Source organism: Ranitomeya variabilis, chromosome 1, assembly GCF_051348905.1.
Source record: "Ranitomeya variabilis isolate aRanVar5 chromosome 1, aRanVar5.hap1, whole genome shotgun sequence".
NCBI lineage: Eukaryota > Metazoa > Chordata > Amphibia > Anura > Dendrobatidae > Ranitomeya > Ranitomeya variabilis.
In genome coordinates, this window is record NC_135232.1 from 977,445,526 (window position 1) to 977,458,902 (window position 13,377).

General features: G+C 40.2%; 1 protein-coding gene across 1 annotated transcript in view; it reads left to right on the forward strand.

The window, feature by feature from the left end:
* GUCY1A1 (guanylate cyclase 1 soluble subunit alpha 1) overlaps window positions 1-9,447 on the forward strand; it is a 103,527-nt gene extending 94,080 nt beyond the window's left edge. The window contains exons 6-8 of the mRNA XM_077279394.1: window positions 3,559-3,702; window positions 4,433-4,587; window positions 6,064-9,447. Of these exons, the coding sequence (XP_077135509.1) occupies window positions 3,559-3,702; window positions 4,433-4,587; window positions 6,064-6,247 (483 nt within the window). The 3' untranslated portion in view covers window positions 6,248-9,447. The remainder of the gene's footprint in view (window positions 1-3,558; window positions 3,703-4,432; window positions 4,588-6,063) is intronic.
* Window positions 9,448-13,377: the final 3,930 nt, after the last annotated feature.

Consider the following 13,377-nt stretch of genomic DNA (forward strand, 5'->3'; position numbering starts at 1 on the left):
AATGTCTTAACTTTTATTATGCCTAAAAAATTAAGTTTTATCTTAAATATCTGTGGTATATAAGGTTTCATATTAACATTCATGATTTTTTTGCCTTATAAGTCTATTTGGAAATAATTTTCTCAGCACTGATGAGCTCAGGAACTCAAAAAGGCCTGGACGTCCAAGGAAGACAACAGTGGTGGATGATGGCAGAATCCTTTCCATGGTGAAGAAAAACCCCTTCACAACATCCACTCAAATGAAGAACATTATTCAGGAAGTAGGTGTTTCAGTATCTAAGTCTACCATAAAGAGACGACTTAATAGGATTAAATACAGAGGGTTCACCACAAGGTACAAACCATTAATCAGCGTTAAAAATAGGCCGGAGTAGACTGCCCAATTCTGCAAAAAAACATTTGTTGATCATATGAAACCAGGGTCAACCTGTACCAGAAGGATGGGGAAAAAGAAAGTATGAAGAAGGCTTGGAATGGCCATGTGCAAAAGCATACCACATCCTGTGTAAAACATGGCAGAGGCAGTGTGATGGCATGGGCATGCATGGCTTCTAATGAAACTAGGTCACTAATGTTTATTGATGTTGTGACTGAAGACAGAAGAAACTGGATGAATTCTTTAGTGTACAGAACGGTACTTTCGGCTCAGATTCAACAAAAATGCAGCAATGTTGATTGGACGGCGCTTCACAGTACAGATGGACAAAGACCTAAAACATACTGCAAAAGCAACCCAGGAGCTTTAAGATAAAGACTTGGAATATCCTGCAATGGCCGAGTCATTCACCAGATCTCAACTACTTCAAGCAGGCATTTTACACGTTTAAGACAACAGTTAAGGCAGTAAGACACACAAACAACTGAAGCCAGCTGCAAATAAAGACCTGGCAAAGCATCACAAAGGAGCAAACCCAGCATTTAGTGACGACTATGGCTTCCTGATGTAAGAAAGTCATTTCTTGTACAGGATTCTGTACAGTGTATGAAAAATGAACATTTTATTTATGGTAAAGTTAAATTAAATTGTCCAATTACGGTACTTTTGAGCCCCTGAAATGAGGAGGCTCTGTGGAAATATGCTTGCAATACCTAAATATTTAACAGGATATTTTTGTTCAAGCTGTTAAACCTGGAAGTCTGTACTTCAATTGCATCTCAGTTGTTTCATTTTAAATCCAAAATAGTAGCATGCAGAGCCCAAATCACAAAGATTCGATCACTGTCCAAATATTTCTGGACCTTACTGTATGTGACCAAGTCCATGGTCCTTTAACAGATGGTAACAAGCAGAATCATGTCCATATAGGTTCAGACGGCCTTATGTCAGGATCCATATGCAGACTTCAATGGATAGACTGTCAAATTTTCAACCTCATAGGCAAATACGAGGATAGTCCATAAACAGACAAGTAAATACAGCCACAGGCAACTGGCCTAAGGAAATGCAGAGATCTGCTATACAAGAACCTCTCCCATTCTGTCCGCTTCGCTGGCCCTCTAGCACATAGTTGAGTATTAATTTGAATTACAGTACATGAGTTGCCGTTAATTGAATCTGTAATGAAAATGTTTTACCTTTATTTTTTACTAATAAAACCAGATACTGAGGTAGATTCATTTTTTTATTTTTACAATTTTGTTTATTCTATTTTCTGCATATCTTTGGGGATAACCATCTTGCTCATGATGCTGTTAACATCATTGACAAATATGACTTGTAGCAGTCAGACCATAGGAACCTTTAGGGAGGTTAGGGAGCTTGTACTGTTCAATCCTCATTATTGGGCAGCATGGTGTTTCAGTGGTTAGCGCTGGAGTCCTAGGTTCAAACACCATCAAGGACAACATGTGTAAGGAGTTCGTATGTTCAACCCATGTTTGTGTGGGTTTCCGCCAAGTACTTTGGTTTCCTCCAACACTCCAAAGACATACAGATAGGGAATTTAGACTGTGAGCCCCATTGGGGACAACAATGATAATGTCTGTAAAGTGATGCAGAATATGATAGCGCTATATAAGCAATGCATAATACATAAACAATTAATGAGTTTTGGCCACTCCTGCTCCCCGTAAATTGTTTGAAAAAAGAGTTCTGTGCATACACAACCAAGCACATAATTAGCATCACTTTAACCAGTGATATTCAGCATTAATTACTTCCTAATGAATAGGACCTTTGCAGGATTATCCCTGGGTGTCAGGATGAATATCTGGGTAATTGTGGTGCCCAGCATGCAGTGGGGTCTCTCCTCCTTCAATGTCAGGTAGGTTTTCCCAAATCTGAGTTTTAGGGTACTGTCTCACAGTGGCACTTTGGTCGCTACGAAGGCACGATCCGTGACGTTCTAGCGATATCGTTACGATATCGTAGTGTCTGACACGCTACTGCGATCAGGGACCCCGCTGAGAATCGTACGTCGTAGCAGATCGTTTGAAACTTTCTTTCGTCGTCAAGTGTCCCGCTGTGGCGGCATGATCGCATCGTGTAACAAAGGTTGTATACGACGTGCGCACAGTAACCAACGGCTTCTACATCGCAAATACGTCATGAAATTATCGTTCCAGCGTCGTGCATTGCAAAGTGTGACCACTGTCTACGACACAGGAGCGATATTGGAGCGACGCTGGAGCGTCACAGATCGTGCCGTCGTAGCGACCAAAGTGCCATTGTGAGACGGTACCCTAAGCATGCAGCAGGTTTTTTTTCTTGTTTTTTAATAAATAGGCAAATTATGCGCCAGTTACATGTCTATATAACTGGAAAAGGATCTACAGACTGTCAGCGAACCTATCAATTTAATGCTAATTTTTATGGTCTTTTTCCAAGCGGGTGTGGCTCACAGAGCAATAATGCACAGCCCCAAAGATACCTTATAATCAACTCCCACTTGTGAAGACCATAAAAATTAGCACTAAATAAAATGGCTATAACCGAGATACTGTGTATTGGATTTATATATATATATATATATATATATATATATATATATATATATATACGGTATATATATATATATACGGTATATATATATATAATGGAATTCTCACGGGAAAGCTGCTGGAATAAAATAAGAGCAAAGACTGACCACTTCTGAAATGGTGACAGGTCCTCTTCAATGTGACTTCTGTAAGGCTACAATTCGTATTATTATTTCCTAACAGTAAGTATGCAAAGTAATATTTGTAATAGAGAGACATGGAAGAGTAGACACCCAGTTGTACATCCAGAGATCTGCTGCACTATTCTATTTCAGAAAACATTTCCAAATGTTACACTTGATATGCTTAGCAAAATATAAAATGGATCATACCATATCGTAATAAATCTGTCATACCACTAACAATTTTGTAGAAATAGAAACAAAGCTTTTATGGAAACTAATATATTTATAGAATTGCATAAAAGCAAACCTCCTAGAACATGATGTTTTGTGACCCCTGGTTCTCCAAGACTGTTACAACACCAATTTTATTTATCAAAACTTATGACCTTCTGCATATATGTATATGGCGTGTTAAAGCAAGTATTTACAATGAATTCTTTTAATTTTAATAGGTGGAAACTATTGGAGATGCTTACTGTGTGGCTGGGGGACTGCATAAGGATAGTGAGACACATGCCTTTCAAGTTGCTCTGATGGCTTTAAAAATGATGGAGCTCTCAGATAAAGTCATGTCTCCTCATGGTGAACCCATAAAGGTCAGTTACTATGAAGGCACTTAGAAGTCATTGAGATACTTATCTTTTAATTCCTTACTTACCTGCTATAAATATCATCTCACATATGATTGCTCTGATTATATTTGATCCCTAATTTTTTCACCTTCTTTGTCTAATGCCTAACTTTTTGGTATTTTTTACATTTATCACATGAAAGCCTCGTGGTCTGTATAATGGCCCATTATGAGGTTTGTGTGCTTTTGTATGGTACCTCGGTGAGGAACACTATTTTCTCATAAGAGCATTGCTTGAAGGGAATAAATCCCTTTGTAATATATAGTATGATAGGGAATGTAACAGCTTCTTATGAATTATATTGGATTACCTGAGGAAAAACTTTGAGTGCGTTACGATAACATTATTGGCACACCTCATTATAATATAGATCTAAAGATCTATATGTCAGCATTATTTCAATGTATCAAAACTACTTTGAGACAACCACTCAGAATTATAATGAAAAGTGGTCTTCCATGGGTTGGTCCACTAAAAGAAGATGGACAGTGTATATAAATGTATGGTGGAACTTAAAATATGTTACAGGAAATCTGGTTTAGATAAACTTTTTGGGAGATTTCAATTTATCTACATTTTTAGGAAAACAACTAAACAATATGTCTTGAGATTAACTGCTATGTTAATACTAAATGGTGTACAACTGTGATATATATTATTAGTAGTTGTTTTCTTTGTGTTCCCTTTTTTATAGATGCGTATAGGACTCCACTCTGGTTCAGTGTTTGCTGGGGTTGTCGGTGTAAGAATGCCTCGATACTGCCTTTTTGGAAATAATGTCACACTTGCCAATAAGTTTGAATCTTGCAGTATACCTAGGAACATAAACGTCAGCCCCACGACATATAGGTGAGCTTCTCTGTGTGTCCGTAACTCAGTAAATGCCCGGATGCTGATAGTAGCCAGAGTACCAAATATTCTGGGTTGTTGGTAGATCATAAGACCAAGGTAGAGAAACCTTTTGGGAAAAGAAGAACAAAATAAAATATCTACCTGAAATCCTTTTTTAAACATTTTTGTTTTATATTTGTATTAATTTCTGCTTTGGTCAACATCCTACTAAATTTTGGGAGTGGGTCAATTGTAATGGAAAGATCTGTCCTACTAGTTTCATTCAAGCCCCTGCTATAAGACCATCCGAATGAGAACATTAAAGGGCCACTGTCACCCCCCCCCCCAGCCGTTATAAACTAAAAGAGCCACCTTGTGCAGCAGTAATGCTGCAGTCTAACAAGGTGGCTCTTTTAGTTTTTGATTCATTTATTACCTCAATAAAGCGTTTTAAAAATTGGCCACAAATACCAGATATTGTACCTGGAGGCGGTCCGAATCATCCTCTATCAATCTCCCAACTGCCGTCACTCTTCTCTTCAGGGGCGATGGTCGCCGCCCCCTTCGCGCTTTTGCTTCTTAAATTCGGCGCCTGCGCTGTGCGTGCCTGCCTGGGGCCTGCGCAGTCTTCATTGTCAGTCACAGCTCAGATGCCGGGTGCCTGACTGCGCCTGTGCGGGCAGTGCGGCCACCCTGTTACTGAAACCCTGCCCCGCACTGTGTTATTCATTATGCACAGTGCGGGGCTGGGGTTCCTGGGCATGCGCACTGCGCTTGTCAGACGCTCCCCCGGTCCCCCGCCTTCCAGCGTTGTTCTTGTGGCTGTTCAAAACGTCGGCAGTGAAACCTGTATATTCCGGCAATGCTGGAAGGCGGGGGACCGTCTGACAAGCACAGTGCGCATGCCCAGGAACCCCAGCCCCGCACTGTGCATAATGAATAACACAGTGCGGGCCCCAGGCAGGCACGCACAGCGCAGGCGCCGGATTTAAGAAGCAACAGCGCGCAGGGGGCGGCGACCATCGCCCCTGAAGAGAAGAGTGACGGCAGTTGGGAGATTGCTAGAGGATGATTCGGACCGCCTCCAGATACAATATCTGGTATTTGTGGCCAATTTTTAAAACGCTTTATTGAGGTAATAATTGAATCAAAAACTAAAAGAGCCACCTTGTTAGACTGCAGCATTACTGCTGCACAAGGTGGCTCTTTTAGTTTATAACGGCTGGGGGGGGTGACAGTGTCCCTTTAATGGACCAGCCTGTACTCTTTCACAGTCGTGTAGTAAGATGGAGATATCAAATACTCCGTCCTTATACTGACACCTTCACATTCGACATTCTCTAAATTTAGAAAACTACTGAGATTTTTGGGTTGCCACTTTAAAAATATTAACGTATTACTAAATACCACTTATTAGTATGTTGTACTACATTTATCTGTTGACAACATATGAATTGCATTCTATTTTGTGATTCTTATAAAATATTCTTCCAGCTTGCTTAAGGATTTCAGAGGATTCAGGTTTATACCGCGATCAAGGGAAGACCTTCCTCCAAACTTTCCAGCTGAAATTCCAGGAATATGTTATTTTTTAGAGGCTTCGAATCAAGAAATGTTGACCAAGACTTGGTCCCAAATAAAGCCTATAGAAGATTCACTTTTCAGCAAAACAAAATAGACCAATTTTCTCTTTTCATGTTTTGCACCTTGTGTAGCGGTATTTCTTTACATTATATTGTCTTCCTTTATGACATTTTTATGTAGCATCTCCTTTACAATGTGCTTGTAGATCACAATATTGCTATATAACTGCACACAGAAATGGGCTCTAGAGATCAGATACAGAAACTCCTTCTAAGTTAGGTATTACTATGCAGTTTAGAAGTATTAATGTTCAGCGTGGTTGTGTGTCAACTCGACTTTGGTCGATGGTGGTGTATTTGCATTATGTTTAGTTTCAGAATTTTAAAAATATATATAGTTTGTTCAATTTAGGTGAAAAAATGTCAATATTTAAACTTTTATTTTCATAAAATATGAGTAACAGAGTTACAAATTATGATTTTGATCAGCCTATTTATTTTTTAAAGATTTAAAAATATCCCCTCCTGTTTCAGTTAACATAATATAGTTTTCTATTGCTTTAAATTCTTGATGTTGCAAAATAAATAGTCGTAAAATATACAGCTCTGTCCAAAACTAAGAGACCACCACATCAGAACCCTGTCATGGGCAGCCCAATCTCCAGACCTAAACCCCATTGAAAACCTCTGGAATGTAATCAAGAGGATGATGGATAGTCACACGCCATCAAATAAAGAAGAACTGCTTACATTTTTGTGCCAGAAGCAGTGTGAAAGACTGGTGGAAAGTATGCCAAGACGCATGAAAGCTGTGATTAAAGATCATGGTTATTCCACAAAATATTGATTTCTGGACTCTTCCTGAGATAAAACATTAGAATTGTTGTTTCTAAATGATTATGAACTTGTTTTCTTTGCATTATTTGAGATCTGAAAGCACTGTTTTTTTTGTAATTTTGACCACTTCTCCTTTTCAGAAAAAAAATACAAAATGTATTGCTTGGAAATTCGGAGACATGTCGTCAGCAGTTTATAGAATAAAAGAACAATTTACATTTTACTCAAATATGCCTATAAAGAGAAAAATCAGACAAACTGAACATCTCTGGTCTCTTAATTTTTGCCAGAGCTGTAGGTAAAACTTCATTGATGTCAGCCACTGTGTTGATCCAGACAAGGCTATAAAAACTATATCCATTGTGATCATCATATCAATCGGATATTAGTTTTGTGTTCTGAAAGTAAAAACATGAACATCAATGTCTGCAGGGAATAACGTTAAATAGGTGTCCCCTTTCATAAAACTCACGTTCTCATACGCAGTTCATACAGACCGTGCTTTACTTACTCTTCCAGTTCAAAGCATCCTTTAGCTCTACAGAGTGCAACTGTATTTCTTTGTTATGTATAGAGATGGCTACTCCTAGTTCGCACCTGTACACAGCAGTTTTCTGATTTGGAAGTGCCAGTCAGTCTTTTGTTATTTGTATGTCAGCCCTCTGACCGAGCACTCCGCCCTCCAGCATGTGGAGGTTTTAATTGCAGTAAGATCCTACCTACCCATAAATTCAGGCTTTAGACTAAGAGAGGTATGCACACTAGATACCGTATTTTTCGGACTATAAGACGCACCGGACTATAAGGCGCACCCAGGTTTTAGAGGTGGAAAATAGGGAAAAAAAATATTTGAAGCAATAAAATGTGGTAAAATATTTAATAACATAAATAACATACTATTATATGTGGTGTTATTACATATAATAGTATGTTATTATGTTGGAAGCTGCGGGACCAGTGTGGTGTCTGTACAGTACTATATGAAGATGCTGGAGGGTGAGTATAAGAATGGGGGCACAGGGCTGATATTGAAAGCACCACTCCAGCACTGCAAAATAGCACTGGAGTGCTGCTTTAAAATCCCATGGGAGAACTATAACTCCCAGCATGTCCTGCAGATCCTATGACATGTTGGGAGTTATAGTTCACCACAGGAGTGGCAGAGTGCTTTATTGTGTTTTGTAAAGACTTACCTCTTAATTGTGGCAGCCTGCCAGCCACTGTGGTGAGGTAAAAGCATCCCATGACTGCACACACAGAGCCCTCCCTCTTGTTGCCTCTCCACAGCACAGGTTTTGAGGAAGCCTGCAGATTCTAGTGTTGGAGTGTGAAGGATCTCTGATGATGTCAAGAAGAGGAAGGGCTCTGAGCTGCCATGTGATGCTCCAGCCCGCCCACTCCTGACATCACACGGGTCCTGTTTGTGCACAGCACTCGGCATCCAGGCATGGCAGGCAGGTATACAGCGATCTCCTCTCCGCTCTGGCCCCTGCTGCTGTTGCTGCCTCCTCCCCCGGACACACAAATCTCCCTAGCTGCTGCAGCAATCAGCGCTGAGGAAGCCATGCGTGTCCCTGCTTAAGTGCAGTATTCATTTGCTGCTCCCGGCTCACCGCTCAGCTGATCTGTGGGCGGGGAGCCGCTAATGAATATTCACTGCACTTAATCATCGGGACCACATGGTTTTCCCAGCGCTGATTCCGGGCAGCGGGGACATCCTGAAGTGGGATAACAGTGCGATCCCACTCACTGCTGCCCCCCTCCCCACATGCTACATCCGTACCATAAGACACACCCACACTTTCCTCCCAAATTTGGATGAAAAAAAGTGCGTCTTATGGTCGGAAAAATACGGTAGGTGCCCAGCAAATCGGAGATCGCCTTGTCGTTGGCTGCTGGGCTTGCATGAATTGGCCAAATTATGGGCTAAGTATCTCCATTTTTTTCTTATTATCTAGAGCAGTAATGCTATTCATATTTCATATATTTCATATTTATATGCCTTAGCACTACATAGTGCAACTTTATTTGTTTGCAGCAGTGATTATTTCATCGACAAAGCTGCAGCCAATAAGTAAGCTTAGCAGCTCTGCCAATGTACACAGCACGTGCCATTGAACTCAGTGATTGGCTGCAGTGCTGTTGAAATGATTTCACTGCTCCAGTCAGACAACAGAGAATGGGGCAGCAGCAGAGACACAGCATAAGACCCCGGGAGAGCATGTAAAGCCCAGTTTGTTATTTTAGTTTTCTGAAATAGGACAACCAATTAAATTCTATGAGCATACCATATACAAGGAGGACAAATGTATAACCTATACAACGCAGTACATCACAAAGTAGACCTAAGCGTTAATCTCTTCTTTTCATGTGGAATATGTAGGGTTCTCAAGCAATCTTATCAGTAGTCTAGATAGTAGGTATATTATTATATAGTGCACATATTTTACATTGCATACTTCACAAAAAAATTTTTTTAGTTGTTTCTGAAGTACTGTAGAAAAGCCTGACCATTTATGTTGGCACCTGGCATATTTATATTTAAATTGTTATATCCAATGCAGCCCTGTATAATAAAAAGGTTATATACACTGTAATTACCATGTTCATTTATTTTACAAATCACACTTGATAATGATGATTTTGTATTAGTATATATTTTCTTTTTTTATTATTTTTGTTAAAGTTTTTTGTTACATTGTCCGGTATATCCTAGGTCTTTGAAATGTTTTGTTCTATGTTGTTACATTCTGCTTCCATCTCCTTCCAGTGTATGCTTTTAATGGAAAAAAATACATACTACATTTTTTAAAACTATACAGTGCACCTGACAGTAAGATGAACCTCTGATATTAGACCACAGGAAAGAGGAGAAAAAAATATTTCATACTAGGTAAAGCTTTTCAGGTGGTGTATGGAAGTGGAAAGGCTATGTCACTAAATGCTTTAGGGAATTTCTCCATTTTTTGGTGTTTTTTAGGATAGATGAAGGGGCTGATTTTGTATTGTTATAATATTTTCACACATTTTCAGTAGTGCTAGTGTAGATTGGGAGGGCTACAGCCGAGAACCGAGAAGTGCATGTAAAAGCAGACTCTGTCTTCATAAACCAAATGCTTAAATAATAAGTAAAAATTTGTAGGTTTAGAGGTGCCCAAATAAAGAATTATCAGCATTCGATAATAGAAAACATTCATTACATTTGTAAAAGCTAGTGATGAGCGAGTATACTCGTTACTCGAGTTTCCCCGAGCATGCTCAGGTGGTCTCTGAGTATTTTTCAGAGATTTCGTTTTCGTCGCCGCAGCTGCATGATTTGCTGCTGCTAGACAGGCTGAATACATGTGGGAATTCCCTAACAAACAAGTAACCCCCACATGTATTCAGGCTGTCTAGCAGTTGCAAATCATGCAGCTGTGGTGACGAAAACTAAATCTCTGAGCACTCACAAATACTCGGAGACCACCCGAGCGTGCTCGGGGAAACCCGAGTAACGAGTATACTCGCTCATCACTAGTAAAAGTCTTTTGCAGTGTATGAGGAATGCAGCTTAGTAACATTTTAAACCATAATTCTACAAAATGTGAGGCAGAAATGGGTAAATGGGATCGTTAAGAGTGCAGAGGAGCCATAAGGAGGAAGAAGATGGGCGTCAGGCAGTAGACAATACAGCCATTCAGAGAGAGGAAGCAGGTAGTCAAAGTGCAGAGAAGCCACAAAGAGGGTAAAGGTGGACATCAGCTAGTCGGAGCGCAGAGAAGCCAGTCAAGACAGATATATGTGGCTGTCGGTGTTGTGAGCAGCAGGCGGAAGTAGCTGGAAAAAGCAAAATATGTGCACTGCCAATCCCCCTGACTACAGAATGTAGGACATAAGGACTTTTTAGCAAGAGTTTTCTTTTTCTTGCTAATAGAGGTCTTGTTTTGGTCCCAAAGATAAGGTACATTGGATGCAGAAGAAAAATAACCAAAGTGTCAGATATATGTTCTATTTTTCATAGATAGGACACATTCCCTTTATAATCTCTATGGTTGTTCATGCGTTATGGAGACATGTCCATGTTTGATCCAAGTCACAGATCACAATTACTCATACAAGTCTATAGGTACGAGACGGTCACAGAGCACATGGATGGCATCAGCATCCTTACTGTGAATAACATTGCAATGGATAGGAAAGGCATTGCAACATTTTTTTTCTGTAAAAAACACTGATAGTAAGAACTAAAGCACTGATCAATCTTGGATGTAAAACAGTGATGAATAATGGCCCATTTATTTTAAATACCAGATGGCCGTATAACACGGACGACAGTCTCATCGCAGTGCACCGACTGGCTGGCAGCTCTCCTGACCTGAACGTGACAGCTGCATAGAAATACATGCTGTCACACTTGGTTCAGGTGAGCCGCCAGCCAGTCCGATCATTACAGTGCGTTTGTTGTCCGTGTTATACGGCCGTCTTAGAGTATGAAATCATTTAAAGGGAACCTGTCACCCCGTTTTTTCGATATGAGATAAAAATATGGTTCAATAGGGCCTGAGCTCAGCTTTACATCAGTACCTTTCCTATCCCCCGATTCCCCACCTTTGCTGCAAAAATACCTTAGTAATCTCTCCGTTTTCTTATGTCAATCACGCCAGTCCGGTCCGATGGGCGGGGCCTAATCGCTGTCTCTCTCCCCGCTCCTTGCCGTGTCAGATGTAACTAGATCTGTGAATAGCACAGATCGCGGTCAGTTTCTGCGGTTGCGCATTGAATTAGCGTCTCTTGCCTGCGCAGTATGCTTTGACCAACTGTGGGCAAAGCATGAAATCATTATTGCTCATGCGCCGGCATTTTCCTTGACGTTCTGTGTCCCGGAAGTCTTTCTATGCTTCCGGGGCACAGAGTGTAGGGTCAAAAGGCGGCGCGTGCGCAATAATGATTTCATGCTTTGCCCACAGTTGGTCAAAGGATATTGCGCACGTGCAAGACTCTAATTCAATGCGCAACTGCAGAAACTGATGCCAAAGAAAGGAAAGAAGATTCGTAGAGCAAAGCCGGAGGTGGGGAGAATCTGCGATTAGGCCCCGCCCATCGGACCGGACCGGGGTGATTGACATACGAAAACGGAGAGATTACTAAGGTATTTTCGCAGCAAAGGTGGGGAATCGGGGGATATGAAAGGTACTGATGTAAAGCAGAGCTCAGGCCCTATTGAACCATATTTTTATCATATCGAAAAAACGGGGTGACAGGATCCCTTTAAATCATTATCTTTACCTGTCATTCAGCATAAATTAATGAATTTTTTTTTTACAAGTAATCCATCTGCTGGGAGTAAAGACACTTTCCAGAATGCAGACCCCTCCCAGAACAAGCTTTTTACATCTTTTAGCAAGCAGAGAATATTTTCAATGTTCATGCACCACTTCATCTTATTTTTATTTATTTTTTACCACTGGCGCCTTTCCAGTCAATCTCCTGCATTTTGTGACTTGCTGGTGGTTAACACCTGCATTTGGTTAGCGATCTGGAAGGCAACACTAAATATAAGTCTATGAAAGCCAGAAGGAGGCTCTCATAGATCTACTTTGGAAGCTTGTGACCATTACCTATGATTTCCAGTCAATCAGAAGATGCGGTCACAAGATGGCGGATCGGGACCAGAGTGGTGCTGGGAACAGCTTAAGACGGCAGCTGGTAACTATATTACAAGGGGGAGAGAACTTACATTAGTGGGGCACCATTCCAGTGATGAAATAAAAATACTGGAGTGGCGCTTCAAAACTTATTTAATAAGTCTTTTTAATATTTAAGCTACATTCCCACCATGAGTATTTGGAGCGTTTTTTGATATTACAGATTTTTTACGCCCATTATGTAAATTGTGTTTTTTGACTGTGTATTTTTACATGCGTTTTTATTGTGTTTTTGACACTGCGTTTTTTTTATCTCTGGTGTATCATGTTTTAAATAATGCTACTGTTTTGATGGGTAAGGCACAAAAGCAATAGGTAAAATCCAGCAATCCAAAAAGGAAAAATATTGTATTTTACCTTCATTAAATGTAAAGTTTTAAATACAATATTTTTTCTTTTGGGATTGCTGGATTTTTCCTTTTGCTCCTGTGCCTCACCCATCCTCCAGCTGGGATTTTCTCCTTATGTCCATTCTTATCTCGATTGAAAGATCCCAGGGCTGCATTACACTTTGAGAGAGCTGATAGGTATTTTTTCTACTTTTTAAATACTTTCTGGTATTTGTCTTTGACAACACTTTAATAATGGTCATGTGCAGATTAAACAAGCTAAGCAAACAACTGTGAGCTGATATCAACAGCCTGGGAATTTTTATGGCTATTGGCCCCTCCCAGAATATTAACATCAGCCCCCAGCCATTGGCT